Source organism: Anomaloglossus baeobatrachus, chromosome 7, assembly GCF_048569485.1.
Source record: "Anomaloglossus baeobatrachus isolate aAnoBae1 chromosome 7, aAnoBae1.hap1, whole genome shotgun sequence".
Taxonomy (NCBI): Eukaryota; Metazoa; Chordata; class Amphibia; order Anura; family Aromobatidae; genus Anomaloglossus; species Anomaloglossus baeobatrachus.
This window is the reverse complement of record NC_134359.1, coordinates 215,823,731-215,844,513: the sequence shown is the minus strand read 5'-3', so window position 1 is coordinate 215,844,513 and position 20,783 is coordinate 215,823,731. Positions and strand designations below refer to the sequence as shown.

Genomic DNA, 20,783 nt, shown 5'->3' with positions numbered 1-20,783 from the left:
ATGGGACAAACTGCCAGGAGGGGACAAACTGCCAGGATGGGGGAACATGCCAGGATGGGGGAACATGCCAGGATGGGGGAACATGCCAGGATGGGGGAACATGCCAGGATGTGGGAACATACCAGGATTGGGGAACATGCCAGGATGGGTGAACATGCCAGGATGGGACGAACTGCTAGGATGGGACAAACGGGACAAACTGCCAGGATAGGACAAACTGCCAGGATGGGGGAACATGCCACGATGGGGGAACATGCCAGGATGGGACAAACTGCCAGGATGGGACAAACTGCCAGGATGGGACAAACTGGGACAAACTGCCAGGATGGGGGAACATGCCAGGATGGGGGAACATGCCAGGATGGGACGAACTGCTAGGATGGGACAAACTGCCAGGATACGACAAACTACCAGGATAGGACAAACTGCCAGGATAGGACAAACTGCCAGGATAGGACAAACTGTCAGGATGGGACAAACTGCCAGGATGGGACAAACTGCCAGGATGGGACAAACTGCCAGGATGGGACAAACTGCCAGGATGGGACAAACTGCCAGGATGGGGGAACATGCCAGAATGGGGGAACATGCCAGGATGGGGGAACATACCAGGATGGGGGAACATGCCAGGATGGGACAAACTGCCAGGATGGGACAAACTGCCAGGATAGGACAAACTACCAGGATAAGACAAACTGCCAGGATGGGACAAACTGCCAGGATGGGACGAACTGCCAGGATAGGGGAACATGCCAGGATGGGGGAATATGCCAGGATGAGGGAACATGCCAGGATGGGACAAACTGCCAGGATGGGACAAACTGCCAGGATGGGACAAACTGCCAGGATGGGACAAACTGCCAGGATGGGGGTACATGCCAGGATGGGGAAACTAGCAGGATGATGTACATTTACCAGAATGAGGTACATTTACCAGGATGGGGGAACATGGCAGGATGGGGAAACAAGCCAGGATGGGGAAACAAGCCAGGATGGTGAAACAAGCCAGGATGGAGTACATTTACCAGGATGGGGTACATTTACCAGGATGAGATACATTTACAGGATGGGGGAACATGCCAGGATGGGGTACATTTACCAGGATGGGGTACATTTACCAGGATGAGGCACATTTACTAGGATGGGGAACATGCCAGGATGGGGAAACAAACCAGGATGTAGGAACATGCCAGGATGAAGGAACATGCCAAGATAGAGGAACATTTTCCAGGATGGGGGAACATGCTAGGATGGGATGGGGTACATTTACCAGGATAGGGACACATGAGAGGATGGGGTACATTTACCAGGATGGGGTACATTTACCAGGATGGAGCCATGATGGGGACAAATATACCAGAATGTAGGAAATATATATCAGGATGGGGGACATGTTTACCAGAAACTGGCCCAGGAAGGGGGACATAACTACATAATGAAGGGGGAGGAGAGCAACTCTTATGTCTTTATGGGATTTCAAGATGTTTGTAAATTTCAGGGTGAAATCTGATTGCATTCCATGCTAAAATCTGTCTGTGTCGAATATTCTGCATGTTTTCCATAAAGATCAATCTAAAGGCCACGTCACACTAAGCAACATCGCTAGCAACATCGCTGCTAAGGAACAACTTTTGTGACGTAGCAGCGATGTTGCTAGCGATGTTGCTGTGTGTGACATCCAGCGACAACCTGGCCCCTGCTGTGAGGTCGTTTCTTGTTGCTGAATGTCCTGGGCCATTTTTTAGTTGTTGCTCTCCCGCTGTGAAGCAGACATCGCTGTGTGTGACAGCGAGCGAGCAACAACTAAATGTGCAGGCAGCAGGAGCCGGCTTCTGCGGACGCTGGTAACCTAGCCACAGTACACATCGGGTTAATTACCAGATGTGTACTGTGGCTACGTGTGCAGAGAGCAGGGAGCCGGCACTGACAGCGTGAGAGCGGCGGACGCTGGTAACGAAGGTAAATATCGGGTAACCAAGGTAAGGGCTTCTTGGTTACCCAATGTTTACCGTGGTTACCAGCGTCCACAGAAGCCGGCTCCTGCTGCCTGCACACGTAGCAGAGTACACATCGGGTAATTAACCCGATGTGTACTGTGGCTAGGTGTGCAGGGAGCCAGCGCTAAGCGGTGTGCGCTGGTAACCAAGGTAAATATCGGGTTGGTTACCCGATATTTACCTTAGTTACCAAGCGCAGCATCGCTTCCACGCGGCGCTGGGGGCTGGTCACTGGTTGCTGGTGAGATCTACCTGTGTGACAGCTCACCAGCAACCCATGTAGCGACGCTCCAGCGATCCCTGTCAGGTCAGGTTGCTGGTGGGATCGCTTGAGCGTCGCTTAGTGTGACATCTCACCAGCGACCTCCTACCAACTTACCAGCGATCCCTATCAGGTTGTATCGTTGTTGGGATCGCTGGTAAGTTGTTTAGTGTGACTGGGCCTTAACTGCTGTGTCTGGAAAGGGCAGTAGGAGTGGCTGAGCTTAAAATGTGTGATAAGCATGCATGAGCGTGATGCCCCCTGCTGAAGAGAAGAAAAGACTGCAGAGGTAAGTTTAAAATCAATTACCGTAATTATTTTCCATGTTGGCACTTCGGAAAAAAATTGGGTTGAGGGCACTCGGCCTGTGAAAGGTTCGTCATGACTGCTATAGACTAATAATGAAGTGGAGGTCATGCATGCGCAGTTGCTTCATTGAGGAGCAGGCTGCAGAGCCTCAATCTCAGGTCCACTAGAGTCCCAGTGGTCGGACAACTAGTGATTAGCAAGTTATCCTCAATATCAGGGGTCTCAAATATATAACCCATGGAGCACAGGAGACCAGAGATATAACTAAACAGTCCTGTGGAGGAAAGGAGCCACAGATGACAGTGCCATTTCCAGCTGAATGAGCACATTAAGCTAAAATGTATCGTGGTGAAGAGAGCCATCTGCTCTCTGCACCGCAATTGCTATACACACAGCTGGTCAATCAAACTGCTGCAGCTGAGGTCGACAGGCGGTGCATGATGATACTGCCATGTGCCACTCCCCTGTGCCAACTTTGTAGTAAGGAGAGGACACAAATCGCTTTGGGAGCAAGAACAAACAAGAAGAATAGTTATTTTTTTTTTATGAGCAAGTGAAGAGCAGCAGGATTGCAGCCAATATTACAGGATGGGGTCCACTAATTGCAGAACAGGGATCAAGAAAAGAGGACAAGGCAGAGGACATTATTCAACGATAGCACAAGGGCAGAAAACATTATTACAGGAAGGGGGACAATATAATAGTTTGGAGGTTTCTATTACAGGATATGGCCAGGATGGAAAATGACAAACATAGGGGACAGGATGGTGGGGGGACAATATTATTGAGTGAGAAAATGATTACTCTAAAATAGAGGACATTAATAGTTGCCATGGCCTTCGAGGTAAGATCCTGCAATAAATAGACTCTAACAGGTGAAATATCAGAGTTAGATCTCGCCCACATTTTCGGTCCAAGTTCAATCTGACAAAAGATTGGATTGATCTCGGACCAATGTTATTCTATGGGGCCGGGCAAACATCCGATTTTTTCGTCGGACAAAGTCTGTTCTAGGAAAAAAATAAAACATTTCTATCTACGATCCATTTATCATGCAACGTTTGAGACCTCTGCTCTATGCCATGTTAACGGGAAAAACTTAAGGGGGAGGGGAATAACCCTTTAAATCTTGCTCACATTCAGAAGGCAACTTTAGATCCTGTGCGCACTAGGCATTTTTGCTGCGTTTTTACCGCGTTTTTGTGCTAAACACGCTGTGACATTGCTTCCCCAGCAATGTCTATGGGTTTTCAGAAGTGCTGTCCGCACACAGCGTTTTTTTTTAGCTGCATTTTTGTGGTGCCCACAAAAACGCAGCATGTCAATTATTTCTACAGTTTTCACTGCGTTTCCCACCCATTGAGCTCAATGAGAAGTTCACAAAACGCAATGAAAACCGCAAATTGCAAATATAGCTGCGTTTCTATGACTAAAAACGCAGCTATAAACGCAAGGGGTGTGTAGTAAAGTGACATGTACAGGAAGAGGATTCCTTCTGTTGGTAAACACAGACGCGTGAATCCTCCTGGAACCGCCACCGCTGCCTCCACCTCCCGTCCGGCGCAATGTCCGGACGGAAGATGGAAGCAGCTGCGAAACCAAAAGTGAACAGTAGAAAAAAAAAATGTCATACTCACCTGTCTGCAGACTCCCGGTGCCATGTCCGCTCCCAGCTCCTCTCCCGGTACCGCCACCCCCGCTCTGGCTGTGTGCAGACGGCCGGGACACCTCCGATAGCTGCAGGACCTGGGGCTGATCACCTGATGCGGTCACCTGACGGAATCAGCTGACAGTGACAGTGACAACAGTGAGGCCGGCTTTTTACTACCCGGCCGGCTAAACTATCAGCCAATGCCATCAGGAGACTTCATTAGATGATTACCAGCAACTCCTGCAGCGATCGGACGTGTGTATTTATTTATTTTTTTTTATTTCACTGATGCATCAGCTGATTGTATGAACGGCTTTTATACAATCAGCTGCTGTGTCATGTGATTCACTTCCTTGAACCTGACATCATCTGATCGCTTTGCCTTCCAGCAAACCGATCAGATGATATTGGATCCGGATTGGACGGCGCGGGACCCTTGACCCAGGCGGAGGGGGGGTTCTTTATTTCAATAAAGATGGAGTCACTAATTGTGTTGTGTTTTATTTCTAATAAAAATATTTTTCTGTGTGTTGTGTTTTTTTTTATCTTTACTAGAAATTAATGGTGGCCATGTCTAATATTGGCGTGACACCATGAATTTCGGGCTTAGGGCCAGCTGATAATATACAGCTATCCCCAACCCCATTATTACCCAGCGAGCCACCCGGCATCAGGGCAGCTGGTTGGATACAGCACCAGAAGATGGCGCTTCTATGAAAGCACCATTTTCTGGGGCGGCTGCGGACTGCAATTCGCAGCGGGGAAGCCCAGAAAGCATGGGCACCCTGCGCTGTGGATTCCAAACCCCAGATGCCTAGGTGTACCTGGCCGGACTCAAAAATTGGGCGAAGCCCACGTCTTTTTTTTTTAATTCATGAAATTCATGAAATAATTTAAAAAAAAGGGCTTCCCTATATTTCTGGTTCCCAGCCGGGTACAAATAGGCAGCTGGGGGTTGGGGGCAGCCTGTACCTGCCTGCTGTACCTGGCTAGCATACAAAAATATAGTGAAGTCCACGTCATTTTTTTGGAGGGCAAGAAACTCCAGCATACAGTCCTGGATGGAGCATGCTGAGCCTTGTAGTTCTGCAGCTGTCTGATCTCCTGCATACACCAGTGGAGAATGAAGAACATATTGAAGAAGGAAATGACATCAGACCTTTTTTTTTTTTTTTCAACAACCTTTAATGGCATTGTTCACTGATAAAAAACGCATAAAAAAGCAGTGAGGAAAAACGCAGCCAAAAACGATGCGCAATGAGTTTTTACCGCGGGTGCGTTTTTTGTGCGTTTTTTGCGGACAAAACGCACAAAAACGCGCCGTGAAAAAAAAGCCTAGTGCGCACATAGCCATATACTTGCTACAAAAAATTTGCTCCAATAACCTATTGTGTGCTGGGGTCACACAAACTCTCAAGTCTCCCCAAACAGATGTCAGGAAAATGAAGGATCTAGCTGAAATTCAACATGCATGATGCTTCATTTATCCTGGGAGAAACCCCCGCTGGTGGAGCCATTACTCACCTATCGTCTCCAATACCACAGTCTCTGTCCTCCTCTGCTCTGCTCTACTCCACTTCATTTGTTCCAGATGAGTGTCATTTTAATAAACCATCTCTGCTAGTCCTCTGGGCTCTTACTGTATTACTTCAAACCTCATGACAAACCCTGCTCCGCTGTTACCTATACCGTCCATGCGTACACAACTCTACTGTTCCTCTGCTGCAGGTGCTTACTAGCAAATTCAGATTCAAAGTAGTACTTGGAATCCGGCATGTTCAGCACTGTAACTTGCTACACCAACGCCTCTGGTGCATGCTGCCGTCCTATGGCTTAGAGCTTAGAGTTGTCCCCAACCTTTATAACTTGAGAGCCACATTCAAATCTGAGATGGTGGTGAGCCAAATCCATCGCCCTCTGCCACATTAGTGACGCTCAGAACCTACCATGACCAGTGTGATTGTATTAATATTACTATTATTTTAGCGTCATTTATTTCATGGTGCTCAACATGCAAAAAGGGGTATACATAAGAGAGACAAGTACATTAATCGAATACAATAATCACTGGCACAGAAGGAGAGAGGACCCTTCCCACGAGGGCTCAGTCTACAGCTGATGGGTGAGGACACAGTAAGTGAGGGAAGAGCTGAAAGCAAATTGAGGCTTTGGTCCCCCTATAGACAGTATACTTACATCCAAGAGTTCCCCCTTTCTCCTCATTCGGTATTCCCGTATCACAGGCACAGGCACAGGCACACCCACCACACTATTGCATCCTTCTCTTTTGTGCTGGGCTACTCACTAAAGTATATCTGGACACCTGTTCTTCATTGCTGTTTGCTAGACCTTGTGCTAACGCACTTAGCTGGCCGGCAGCCGAGAGCCAAATATCATGGGCCCACGCGCTGCAGGTTGGGAACCCCTAGCTTAGAGAGGCCACCTTACCAAATGTATCATAACAGGAACTATCTAAGGCATATGGAAACAATTGCTTAAAAATGCACAAAGTGGTGTTAGGCTATCCCTCTTGGCCAGGCCTGCAAAATGTGATCGGCCAAAAGATATTGTGCGGCAAATGGAGGACTGGGAGGCTCGGGTTTTTCACCTTCTATTTTCAGCTGTATATGTGTCTTTCAGACGCAAATACAGTTGAAAACATGAGCGCCAAAACTGAGGGAGAGGAGAGACGTGTTATCCTCCACTCTGGTGTGCAGCAGTGTGATGAAGTATGCTGTGACCTCATCACACTGATATCACAGCGCCGAGGATGTAGACGGAAATAGTAAGTTCTCAAGGAGGAGCCTATATTATATATTACATACATACACACTATTAAAGGAAGAAGTGGGGGTTGGTGTTGCAGTTAGGAGGCACATTGTGGAACAGTCTGGGGGCGGTGGGGAACATTATTGAGCGGTGCAGGGTGGGAGGGGGGACATTATGAAGAGGATCAGTGTAGAAGAGATATTTTGTGCAGGAAGCACAGTGATGGACATTTATTTAGGGGAGTAGCCTGGGAGATATTTTTACTTATGGGAAAATATAAGGATACTTTTATTTTTAAGAGGACCCTGATGAGATGAACTGTAGAAGGGGGAAGCCTGCAAAAAGGATCTCTGGATATGTAAAGTGCGTGCACACACACTGATGAAGGTCTTTGACCGAAACGTCTCTGCTTGTGTTGGTCCTACAAGGTCTTCTCAATAAAAGACCACTATTCACATTTTCCTTGAGTACCAAGTTTCTACATCTAGCCTGTCCGAGTGTCCGACTGCACATTTCGAGTACCAAGCACCCACACATGGTAGTACTCACTCATCACTACAAAGCAGCAATACAAATCAAGTCAATGGAGATTGTACCAGCAATGTGCACAACTAGATAAATGCTAACAAGTGCATGTAGTTTCCACATGTCACATCTGTGGGTGCATATTGCTAACATAATGTCCTGCATTCCTGGCAAGCGCCATTAAAGAGCAGGTGAGATATTCCAGCAACCCAACTATCTGACATATTCAAAGCATGACATATGTAGACAAGCGTCAGGGTGATTACGTCCTTACCTGGCTGTCCGGCTGTGTTCAGTCTGACCATGAGCTGCCTTTTCTGCTGGATACGGATATGGATGTCAGATAAGACTGTGTCTTTTGAGAAAGTAATGGCTTCCATGTCTCTCTGCTGCTCCTGATCCGCATGTTTTTGTTCCTGAATTTCATGCGATGGCTAAAAAGATGAATACAAAACAAAAATGTTGTCATTATTAGCGGATCTGCAGCAACAGAACACAGGGGACTGGATGTAGGGCCGGTGCCCTTACTTTCATATGTAACTGAGCCCTTAAATCATTGCTACTGACACTGCATTGTTGTGCATGATGAAATACATTAGTGTCCACAATTTCTGCCAGTACAAGGTTGTATGAAAGATCCAGCATGACAATGGTTGACAGCAGGCATTTCTTTTAAGCCCTTTATGTAACTCTTGAGAGAGTGCTCAGGCACGCCGTCACAATTTCCCTCTATTTGCAGTGCAAATGTACAGTCACGTGCCGACTAGAGCCTCAGCCTCTCCTTGCAATATCAAACTGAGAAAAGCCCAGAATATTCTAGTCCACTTGCAACTGTGTACACACAAGTCAAATACCCATATCTGCCCACTCACGCTAAAAATACAGGGGAAACATCACAGACCTCTCTTTTCAGATCAGAAAAAAAAACCTTGGAATATGAAAAATTATTATTAGTACATTTTGAGCATGTTAAGACATTGATGACCTACCCTAAAGATAGGCCATCAATGTAAAAGTAGTGGACAACTCCTTAAGTCTTAATATTGAAAGGTCATTTTAAGAACCAGAGAGAAAAATCTAGGAATTCAAGCTGATAAGGATGTTCCAGTACAAGACAAAAAGTGCTCTATCCAACACTTGGATCCATGATTTATTACATGGACACTTCACACCTCCACCAGACTGGCTCCAGCTTACCAAACCCCAAAGCCATCACTCTTGCCACCTCTCCATTTATAATGAAAATCTTAATTTTATTACCTTGGTTTATCTTTAGGAGGCATCACCCCATCTTTCCCCTACAAAAATATCCTGATACAGCTCTTAAGTTGTGTATCAAAGTTATTGTGTGCCTTGTTATTGTTATTGTGTCTCAGTTATTAATTTGCAGACCGGCCTGACAAAGGGGCTTTTGTGCTCTGAAAGATTGTGCTGTACCTTCTCGATCGCCGCCGGGTTGATTTTACTGCCGGGACCTGGCTCTCACTGCCTGGAGAGATACCTGCAGTGCAGTGTAACTCCCTGAATGCTGCGATCAATGCAATCGTAGCATTCAGGAGGCAGTGAGAGGAATCGCTTACCTCTCCCTGGCGATCGGGTGCATGTAATATGATCACAGGGACCCGACTGCTGCCATGGTAACCCTGGGTTGAGACCATGACGACCCCGGGGTACTGAGGAATGGATCGCCGCAAAGACTAGGGCACCTATGTCACCAGAAATCCCTGCAGCAAGGTCCCATGGTAAAGATCGCGAGATGAGAAAATGTCTGCTGACACTACCTTTGTGGCCTAAGTGCAGGGAACCCTGGTGATCTCACAAGGTGAACTGAGTTCAAGCCGGTGGATCTACAGGAAACCTCGGTGATCCGTCAGCATGAACGCGATTCACCTTGTGACGTCACCGGAGTTCCCTGCAGCAAGGTCCTGCAGTAAAGACCGCGAGATGAGGAAATGGCTGCAGCGAATCCCAGTGACGTAAAAAAAAAGCATATAAGAATGCACAAAAAAGCAATGTGGACATTAAACATGAGTTTTTTCCTGCGTTTTTCACTAACTCCATTGAGGTCAATTATTGTAAAAAAGCAGGAAAAAATGCAGAAAGAACTGACATGTTGCTTGACTCCATAATCTAGACAAAAGGACTGACGGCACTCCCAAAATGCAGTCTGAACAGGAGCAACACTGAACATGACATATAATAACAAAAAAAGACAGTTGCACTCTGAAATGCTAAAGCATGCAAATAGTGAATGCAAGAATATAGATATGCATTACTGCTAAAGGGAATCTAAGAAAAAATTAGATATTTACCATACAAAAATGGCAGTATCTGCCCAGTAGCCACATCAAGGCATATCTTGTTACTTGGAACCTACACTAAATTTTTACAGCATTACATTGTGGACATGCTAACATGCTAAGAGGGCGGCTAGTCGGGGGGGATGCCCTTGGAACTAGTCCCTGCCCTCATTAGCATATCATAAAGGATCTTTTAAAATAACTTTTCTAAAAATCTCTTTCTGTATGATACTAGATACAGGGACGGTTAGGCAGGGATTAGCAATATGCACCCAGAACTGCTCGTGGATCTGGGTGCATATTGCACCTGACAGGTTCCCTTTAGTCTTCCAGCGAGCTTCAGTAAAATGGTGCGGCGGAGGCGCATGCGCAAATTGAGATCCCAGCTCGTCATTGAGCAAATATCTAAATCTGCAACCAATGAAACTTTCCTGCAGAGCAATCTGATCAATATGCCCGCGGCGAGGATGGCACCGGCACAAACTTTAAGGCTACATGCACACGCTGCTTCTTTTTCGTGTTCACAAACTGCAGCCAAAACTGCAGCCAAAACTGCACCTTGTCAGAGAGAGCCTGGAAATGTCACAAAAAATGTAGGTGCTTTTTTGGTGCATTTTTGCTGCTTTTTTGGTGCGTTTTTGGCTGCAGTTTTGTCAACAATTGTTTCATGTATTTTTCAGTTCAAACAAGCCCATAAAGCTTGTTGAATTGAAAAAAAAAAAAAATTAGAAATAAATAAATAATTAAAAAAAACCGGCGTGCGGTCCCCCCCAATTTTAATGCCAGCCAGATAAAGCCATACGGCTGAAGACTGGTATTCTCAGGATGGGGAGCCCCACGTTATGGGGAGCCCCCCAGCCTAACAATATCAGTCAGCAGCCGCCCAGAATTGCCGCATACATTAGATGCGACAGTTCTGGGACTGTACCCGGCTCTTCCCGATTTGCCCTGGTGCGTTGGCAAATCGGGGTAATAAGGAGTTATTGGCAGCCCATAGCTGCCAATAAGTCATAGATTAATCATGTCAGGCGTCTATGAGACACCCTCCATGATTAATCTGTAAATTACAGTAAATAAACACACACACCCGAAAAAATCCTTTATTATAAATAAAAAACACAAACACATTCCCTCATTACCAATTTATTAACCCCGACAAACCCTCCATGTCCGGCGTAATCCAGCATGCTCCAGCGTCGCTTCCAGCGCTGCTGCATGCAGGTGACCGGAGAAGCAGCAGACACAGCCGCTCCGGTCACCTCCATGCAGCAAATGAAGACAGCTGCGCGATCAGCCTGAGCTGTCACTGAGGTTACCCGCGGCCACCGCTGAATCCAGCGGTGGCCGCGAGTAACCTCAGTGACAGCTCAGCTGATCGCGCTACAGCGTGGAGCCGGCAGGAGCGTGGAGCCGGCAGGAGCGTGGAGCCGGCAGGAGCGTGGAGCCGGCAGGAGCGTGGAGCCGGCAGGAGCGTGGAGCCGGCAGGAGCGTGGAGCCGGCAGGAGCGTGGACGGGACTTTCAGCGGTGGCGGTGGCGGTGAGAGGGGTCCATCATCGCCCCTGTGCGTGCATGCTGGGGACAGCTGTACTTCAGGGAACTCGTGGAGGACGGGACTATCAGCGGCGGCAGCAGCGAGAGGGGGATGGACATTGGCAGCTGAAAACATTGATTTTTCCCTCTCGCTGCCGCCGCTGCTGATAGTCCTGTCCTCCACATCATCTCCCCTGTGCGTGCATGCTGGGGACAGTGGTACTTCGGGGAACACGTGGAGGACGGGACTATCAGCAGCGGCGGCAGCAGAGAGAGATAAAAATCAATGTTTTCAGCTGCCAATGTCCATCCCCCCTCTCGCCGCCGCTGCTGATAGTCCCCGTCCTCCACATCATCTCCCCTGGGGACAGCGGTACTTCGGGGAACACATGGAGGACGGGACGGGACCACTTGCCTGACCTCACTTCCTGACAAATCACCTGCGTTTTTGCTAGCAAAAACGCAGGTAAAATGCAGGTAAAATGCACCACTTTTGATTAGCATGCATTTTTCCTGCGTTTTTGATGCCCTCATTGATTTCAATGGGTGGCAAATGTTGACAAAAACGCAGGAAAGAATGAACATGGTGCATTTTTTTTGTCACAAACTTTTGACAAAAAAAACGCTGACAAATAAACTGCAGTGTGCGCATGACAAATCTGACTTCTCATAGACTTTGCTGGGAAGTCAGATGTCAGAAAGTTCTGCTGACAAAACTGCAGCCAAAAAAGCAGCAAAAAAGCAGAAAAAAAAGCAGCGTGCGCATGTAGCCGACAAGAAAAGATAAAAAGACACCAAAGGCAACAGAGGGGTCGGGGCAGAGACAAAGACACTACCCACAATCCCTGCCCCAAAATGTCAAAGCGCTGATTATACAGCAAACAGTAAGCAGATTTCACTGAAGGGATGTATTTAATCAGTATAACAGCGCCATTATGGCTGTGCCTTATTTTAACAAGTATATCCCTGGTGACAGGCTCTTTTTAAGAATAAAACTTCAAAAATAGGTTTTTGACTAATACCCCAACTAAATTATACTAGAATAGTAAGAACATAATAAACATTAAAGGGGTTTACACTCATTTTCAGTTAGGGACCAAATATCCTGCTGACAGATCCTCTTTAACCCCTTCACAACATTTGATGCTAGTTTACATTACAGTTGGTAAGGGGTTCCCGCAAAATCACAAACTTACGTCATGGTGATCATGTGGGCATGGGAGCTGTGCCCGTACAATGGCCACCAGGAGCTCAGCGTAACTAATAGTTGTCACACTCAGGGCCGATACCCGCGCTGGCTTTTCAACCCCCTATATGCGTGATCAATAGAAATGCAGCATTTAAGAGCCTGGTAAAGGGATAGAGTGCCTTCTCCCTCCAGATCAGGACCCCAGTGACATGATCACATGGACCCGATTGTTCTCATGGCAACAACCTTAGGACAAATGCTGACTTCAGAGTCTGCAAGCTACGGTGGCCTGTTAAACCATGCCAGCAACATGATCTAAGAGGCTTCTGTCACTGTCACACTGACAGATGTAATGATTAGATCTGTCAGTGTGACAGTGACAGTTAATGTATTGCAATGCTTGAGCATTGCAATACATTATACCAACGACCACAGTAATAAAATAATGTCCCACATAGGGACTAAGTAACATACAAAAAAAATACAAAAAAAATTAGAAAATACAGAACAAAAAAAAATAAAAAAATGTTATACCAAAAAATACAAATTAGAGGGAAACTCCACAAAACCAGACAATTAATACAGGGGGTCCAATTAAATTTAATGGCCCACCTATTGCACAAGCTTATATACATAATAAGAAAAAGAGGACCAGCAAGCTTTTAAAGTGCAAAAATGTGACAGATTTTTATTATAACAGGTGACAATTCATTACAGGATTAAAAACACTAAAAACAGAGACCTTAGGAGAATGACAATGTCCTGTTAACCCCCATATCCCAACACACATGTTATGTCTGTAGACATAGGCATGGAAAGGTATTGGCTATATCGGGGCACAATAAACAAATTGACACATATACAATTCAGTATTCAGGCCAAATTAGGCTAGTAAATATGCAAAATGCCCAGATAGACGATTAAGGGAGTCATCACACTGGATGGGGAGGGGGACATGGAGCCAAGAAAAACCGGCTCTAGATGGTAATCATAAAAGTCTCAGAGCATCCTCATACCAGCCCAACGTACGTTTCAATGATGATTTTCTTATCTTCTTCAGGGGAAAAGGTGCTGTAATGCATGCCCACCAAATGCCGGTTTATAACTGCGCGCCGATATGAGCCGGGATTCCCCGGAAGTGACGTATCGGCGCATGCGCAGGCCGCCGTCGCCGAGCCCAAGCGTCACTGCGCCGTCACGCCAGTCAGCGCATGCGCGGGAGCGGGGACGCGTCACCATAGCTCCCGCGCATGCGCACGGCGTATAGACGGCAGCAATGACACCGGGCGAGGCGAGACGGACCGTGCACGCGCACAGACACAGCCGGGGAGACATATACCATTTTACTACAACAGCGGCAAAAGAATTAATGCAGGAAAAATATGTGAGTCCAAAAGTGAAGCTGAAGTAGGAGGCTTCTGTGTATTTGTAGGAATATCCTTCTTGTTCTTCCCTCCTACACCGCTGCATAAATTATGAAGAGAGGTCACTATTTATCCTGAAAACAAAATAGGCAATATTATTGATGGGCCATTGGAGACGTAAAAAAAGAGGAAGGATATATACATATAAATAAAAGCAGGAAATGAAAGGAAAGGAGACATGAAATCCATACAGAGGGGTAAAAAATTGCCAGTATTGACTATTTACATATACCATATTGTTCATTCAGGAGTAATCCAAAAAGGAGAGGCCCAAGGATACTATATCCTCCCGGTCTAAAGGAAGGATGAGTAACTTATCGACTCATTTAGTCCCTTTGGAACTAATGTGTCCAGAACTGAGATCCATTTCGCCTCACATTGTGCCAGGCGTTTTTTAAGGTCACCACCCCTGATACCCCCATCTATGGCATCAATGCCCCTCACTTTCAACTGAGAGGGGTCGCAGGAGTGGTGTAACCTAAAATGCCTGGGTAGGGTTTTCAAAAGAGTGATGTCCGTTGCTGAACCAGCCGCAGAAATGTCCCTCACATGTTCTCTGACCCAAATGCGCAGCTCCCTAGAGGTGAGGCCGACATAGGTCAGAGGACATGTGCAGGTCGCAAAGTATACCACGTGTGTAGTACTACACGTGATATACTGCTTAATGGTAAATGTATTTCGGCCGTCCGAGGAGGAGAAGGATGTACTACGGATAACATTACTGCATGCCACACAGTGGCCGCAAGGATAGCAGCCACATAATGGAATTCTGGGGCCAAAGTAGTTTGATTTGGGAGGAACGTAATGGCTCCTCACCAGATGGTCCTTTAAGTTTTTGGCCCTCCTTGGGGTCATCGAGGGATTCTTAGGAAGTGTCTCAGTCAGGACCGGATCAGTTAACAGCACGGGCCAATGTTTCTTCATGATATCACGCATGGTAGTCCATTCCTGGCTGAACGTTCCAATGAACCTCACTGTAGAATCCGACTTATTAGAATCTTTTGGGGCATATTTTAATAATTGTACACGAGGAGTTCTTTTAGCCCTGTTGTAGCCTCGTTGTACACTCCTCTTGCTGTATCCTCTGTCGAGGAAACGGTCTCGAAGGTCTGCTGCCTGTGCCTCGAAGGAGGCATCTGAGGAGCAGATGCGCCTCATCCTCAAAAATTGCCCTGTCGGGATGGCGCGTATAACAGGTGGATTGTGGGCGGATGTGGCATGTAGCAACGCGTTGACGGACGTATCTTTACGATATACGTCCGTCTGGACTGACCTTTTATTATCAATTTGGATCTTGATATCCAGGAAGTCAATCTCATGGTTGCTACTTTTGTGGGTCAATTTAATATTGAACTTGTTGGAATTAAGTTGCCGTATGAATTGATCAAGTTGCTCAGCTGGGCCCTGCCACACAAAAAGAATGTCGTCTATGTATCTAAGCCAGCACTGCACATGAGCGCCAGCCTCCATGCCCCCATCGCCAAATACCAGCCTCTCCCAGTACCCCAGGAAGAGGCCGGCATATGAAGGCGCACAGGCCGCGCCCATGGCAGTGCCGCGCCGCTGTAAATAAAAAACATCCTTAAAAACAAAATAATTGTGTAACAGGGCGAAACTGAGCAACTCTAGGATCAAATCGCCCATAGCGCCACCCCGACCGGACATTTCAAGGAAGAAGTGCACCGCCCTAAGCCCATCCTCATGGGCTATACAGGTGTACAGACCCTCGACGTCCGCTGTCACAATCAGCATATCGTCCTCCATGAAGATGCCGTCAACGCGCCCCAGGACGTCCGTCGTGTCACGGACATAAGAGGGTAGTGTCTCTACTATAGGTTTTAAATAATAGTCTATAAATCGACATATAGGCTCACACAAACCCTCTATGCCGGACAGGATAGGACGCCCAGGCGGGTTGACAGCATCTTTATGGATCTTAGGTAGGACATAAATGTGGGCGTTTTGGGGTATTTTTTGCATAGACGTTCCAGCATTTTTTTAGTGATGATTCCGTCCTCATAGGCCCGTGTCAGAATCGCAGTGAGATCCCTGGAAAATCCAGCCAAGGGGCTGCTCGGGAGTCTGCTGTACTCCCGCGCTCCCGCGCATGCGCTGACTGGCGTGACGGCGCAGTGACGCTTGGGCTCGGCGACGGCGGCCTGCGCATGCGCCGATACGTCACTTCCGGGGAATCCCAGCTCATATCGGCGCGCAGTTATAAACCGGCATTTGGTGGGCATGCATTACAGCACCTTTTTTCCCCTGAAGAAGATAAGAAAATCATCATTGAAACGTACGTTGGGCTGGTATGAGGATGCTCTGAGACTTTTATGATTACCATCTAGAGCCGGTTTTTCTTGGCTCCATGTCCCCCTCCCCATCCAGTGTGATGACTCCCTTAATCGTCTATCTGGGCATTTTGCATATTTACTAGCCTAATTTGGCCTGAATACTGAATTGTATATGTGTCAATTTGTTTATTGTGCCCCGATATAGCCAATACCTTTCCATGCCTATGTCTATAGACATAACATGTGTGTTGGGATATGGGGGGTAACAGGACATTGTCATTCTCCTAAGGTCTCTGTTTTTAGTGTTTTTAATCCTGTAATGAATTGTCACCTGTTATAATAAAAATCTGTCACATTTTTGCACTTTAAAAGCTTGCTGGTCCTCTTTTTCTCAAAAAATACAAATGTTTATGTAAATAAAAATAGTACACATTTGGTATTGCTACGCCTTTAACAACTCGATCTATAAAACTGCCACACTAGTTAACCCCTCCAGTGAACACAGAAAAGAAATAAAAACATAGCAAAAATGATGTCTTATCATACAGCTGACAAAAAAGTGGAATAAAACACAATCATAAAGTTGTATGTAAAAAAAAAAATGATATCTATGAAAACGTCATCTTGTCCCACAAAAAAACAAGCCCCCATTCAGCTTCCTCAGCAAAAACAAACAATAAAATAAACCTATAGCTCTCAACACAGCAATGCAAAAAAATGATTTTTCTATCAAATTGTTTTCATTGTGTAAAAGTTGCAAAAAAATAAAAATAAATAAAGAAAATAATATTAAGTGTGCATGCGCAGGAGCGCAATGTTGGCTTCTGTGTGAATAACGCAGGATACGCCATGCACATGGAGAAGGGAAGGAGGACGGTAACTGCACAAGATGGAGGCGGTACCGGACCGAGAGTAGCAACACCCATCGGACAAGACAGCCCCCCTAGGTGAGTACTATAAAGGTGTTTTTTTACGTTATACAGAGCGGTCTGGGCTCTTATATACTGTATTCTAGAATCTGTATATAAGAGCTCACTGGTGGTGGCTGCAGCTTATAAGGGAAAAACCTGGTGACAGGTTCCCTCTAAAGGGAACCTGTCACCAGATTTTTCCCTATTAAACTAAAAGAATCCCCTTCTGCGGCTCCTGGGCTGCATTCTATGAAGGTGCACCTTGGCCCTGACTCCCCTTCCAGACCCCAAAAATAACTATAAAACTTGGCGGTTAGGTATGCTAATTACCTGTGTTGGCCAGATGGGCGGGCTCATTTTCTGCTCCTTTATTCCCCTCCTGCCACTGATCGCCGTTCTCCTTCCTTGATTGACGGGATGACGCCCTCCGTCATCCTCTTCGTCGCATTTTCAAATCTCGCGCCTGTACAGTTAGGTCGGCTCGCGCAGGCGCAGTTTACTCTGCCATATTGCGGGCAGAGCAGAAAACAGCTGCCCTCGCTCGTGTTGGTGAGCTAAATGCGCAGGTGCGAGATTATGGGCGGGTACGAGCATGGCGCTGGTGAGGTCATGCACAGCGCCAACCTCACCAGCGCCATGCTCGTACCAGTCCATAATCTCGCGCCTGCACATTTAGCTCACCGGTGCAAGCTAGGGCAGCTATGTTTTCTGCTCTGCCAATATGGCAGAGCAAACTGCGCCTGCGCGATCCGACCTAACTGCACAGGTGCGAGATTTGAAAATGCGACGAGGATGATGACAGTGGACGTCATCATGTACATCAAGAAAGGAGGACGGTGATCAGCGGCAGGAGGGGGGACAGGAGCAGAAAATGAGCCCACCCATCTGGCCAACAGAGGTAATTAGCATACCTAACCGCCAAGTTTTATAAAGTTATTTTTGGGGTCTGGAAGGGGAATCAGGGCCAAAGTGCACCTTCATAGGATGCAGCCCAGGAGCTGCAGAAGGGGATTCTATTAGTTTAATAGGGAAAAATCTGGTGACAGGTTCCCTTAAAGGACCAAGCGATGTTTCACTTTTCAGTTTGGCTTTTTCATTTTTCATCAGTATAGCTGTGTGAGGGCTTCTTTTTTGCAGGATAAGTTGTAATTTTGAATGACGTCATCCATTTTATCGTATGATATACTGGAAAGTGGGGAAAACTGCAATTCCGGCACTTTGATTTCTTTTCTCATTATGTCATTTACTTATCGGATTAATTTATTTGTTATTTTAATAGATCGGACTTACAGACTTATGAATGCAACGATACCAAATATGTGTTTGCTTGTTTTTTTTAATTATTTCTTAATATGGGAAAAGGAGGATGATTTAAACTTTTATATTTTTTTTAAAACACACATACATTTTTTTTTTTACTTTTCACTGTATTTGTTAGCATTAGAGGACTTGTACCTGCGATCATGTGCAATCACAGTCTCCTATGAACGCTAGTCAAAGGCTGGTTTTCACAGGAGTACTGGGATGACAGACACAGGGGTCTCCAGCTGACCCATGGCTGTCATGACAGCAGATGCTATGATGAGGGGATAGAACAGCGCAACCCCTTGCTAGCACGCATTAAATGTCCCTGTCACAGATTGACAACAGCATTTTACAGGCTAACAACCGTGGCTATTAAAGACAGATGATGGCTGAATATCATAGCCCTCATCTGCCTGAAAAGATGCAGGCTCACACACCAAGCCCACAACAAAGGAATGGAGCTGAATTATGACGGACATAGTCAACCATAATGGGTTAGACCCTGCCTGAACATGAGGTGTCAAAACTGAACATAGTGCAGAGAAATATCAAAATAATCACACATGTTCTGTCTTCTATTAAAGAGAACCTGAAAGGTCACCCAATCCCTCCCACCAGCATGTATAGATTTATTAGTAAATATCCTGCCTAATCAGCCCTTTATACTGCCTGACACCTAAACAGACCTATGTGACGCCCCCCAGTGCTGTATGCCCCCCAAAGGGCTGTGTGACCCTCAATGCCGTATGCCCCTCAGAGATCTGTGTAACCCCTCAGTGCTGTATGCCCCTCCCAAAGACCTGTGTGACACCCTCAGTGCTGTATACCCCCCAAAAACCTGTGACTCCTCCATGTGCTGTATGCCCCCAAAAACATGTGTGACCCCCCCCGTGCTCTATGCCCCCCACAAACCTATGTGACTACTCCAAATGCTGTATACCCACACAGACCTGTGTGACCCCCCCAGTGTTGTATGCCCTTACAAATCAGTGTGACCCCCCCAGTGCTGTATGCCCCCCACAAATCTGTGTGACTCCCCAAATGCTGTATGCCTCCCGCAAATCTGTGTGACTCCCCCAAGTGCTGTATTTTCCCACAAATCTGTGACTCCAAGTGCTGTATGCCCCCATAGACCTGTGTGACCGCCCCCAGTGCTGTATGCCCCCACAGACCTGTGTGACTACGCCAGTGCTGTATGCCCCCAAACCTGTGACTCCCCCATTGCTGAATGCCCCCAAAGGCCTGTGTGACCCCAACAGTGCTGTATGCCCCCACACACCTGTGTGACCCCCCCAGTGCTGTATGCCCCCACAGACCTGTGTGAACCCCCCAGTGCTGTATGCTCCCACAGACCTGTGTGAACCCCCCCCATATGCCCCCACAGACCTGTGTGACCCCCCCCCCCAGTGCTGTATGCCCCCAAAGCCCTGTGTGACCACCCCAGTGCTGTATGCCCCCAAAGACCTGCGTGACCCCCCCAGTGCTGTATGCCCCCACAGACCTGTTTGACTCCCCCCCCCCAGACCTGGGGAGTCACATAGGTCTACGGGGAGCATACAGCACTGAGGGGGGGGGGGTCACACAGGTCTGTGGGGGCAAACAGCACTGGTGGGGTCACACAGGTCTGTGGGGGGTCCATACAGCACTTTGGGGGAGAGGGGTGTCACAAGGTCTGTTGGACGCTGACTGCAGTTTTACTGCTCGTCTCTTCAGCTGTGCGGGACGAGGGAGCTGACTCCGCCCACAGATTAACTCCCTCCTTCAGTTGATCTCCAAGCAGCATTCTGTAGTGACTGCTGCGTGCTGCCGCGGTGTGGGTTTAGGACCGGTAACCAGCAAAGTGCGGCTGCCGGCTTAGCACTGCACGGTCCCTGGCACTCGGCCGTTTGCTGACCGGTACAATGAAGGCTTTGCTTCTGTCATACACTAACAGCAGGAAGGGGTTAATGCGGGCTGCACTCACCCGAAGCTCCGGCCTCCGGGAACAGATCCCCGGTGCAAACTGTACGGACCGGGCGCGCTGCGATGACGTCATCGCGTCGCACAGAGCGCAGACCCGAGTCCGTACAAGGCAGGGAGGTTATTTATAGTGCGCCGCTGTCGCCGCCGGGCAGTGCTGTGTGTGTGAGGCAGAGGCTGCGAGCATCCCGGGAGATTACAGTGTGTACAGACATTCACATCTGTGTGTTTCTGTTTATTGTATGAACCACATATTAAAGTGAAGGTTCAATTAAAGGGATAATGTGCAGCATGGCAACCTGTTCCATGCTCAGTCCCTGGAGCTGGCAATGCCCACGATGCTGGGGTTGGTTTATTATT

General features: G+C 47.3%; 1 protein-coding gene across 1 annotated transcript in view; it reads right to left on the bottom strand.

Annotated features, from left to right (window-relative positions):
- METTL22 (methyltransferase 22, Kin17 lysine) overlaps nucleotides 1-20,489 on the bottom strand; it is a 285,223-nt gene extending 264,734 nt beyond the window's left edge. The window contains exons 1-2 of the mRNA XM_075317898.1: nucleotides 20,428-20,489; nucleotides 7,788-7,947 (exon numbers count right to left, since the gene is read on the bottom strand). Of these exons, the coding sequence (XP_075174013.1) occupies nucleotides 7,788-7,893 (106 nt within the window). The 5' untranslated portion in view covers nucleotides 7,894-7,947; nucleotides 20,428-20,489. The remainder of the gene's footprint in view (nucleotides 1-7,787; nucleotides 7,948-20,427) is intronic.
- Nucleotides 20,490-20,783: the final 294 nt, after the last annotated feature.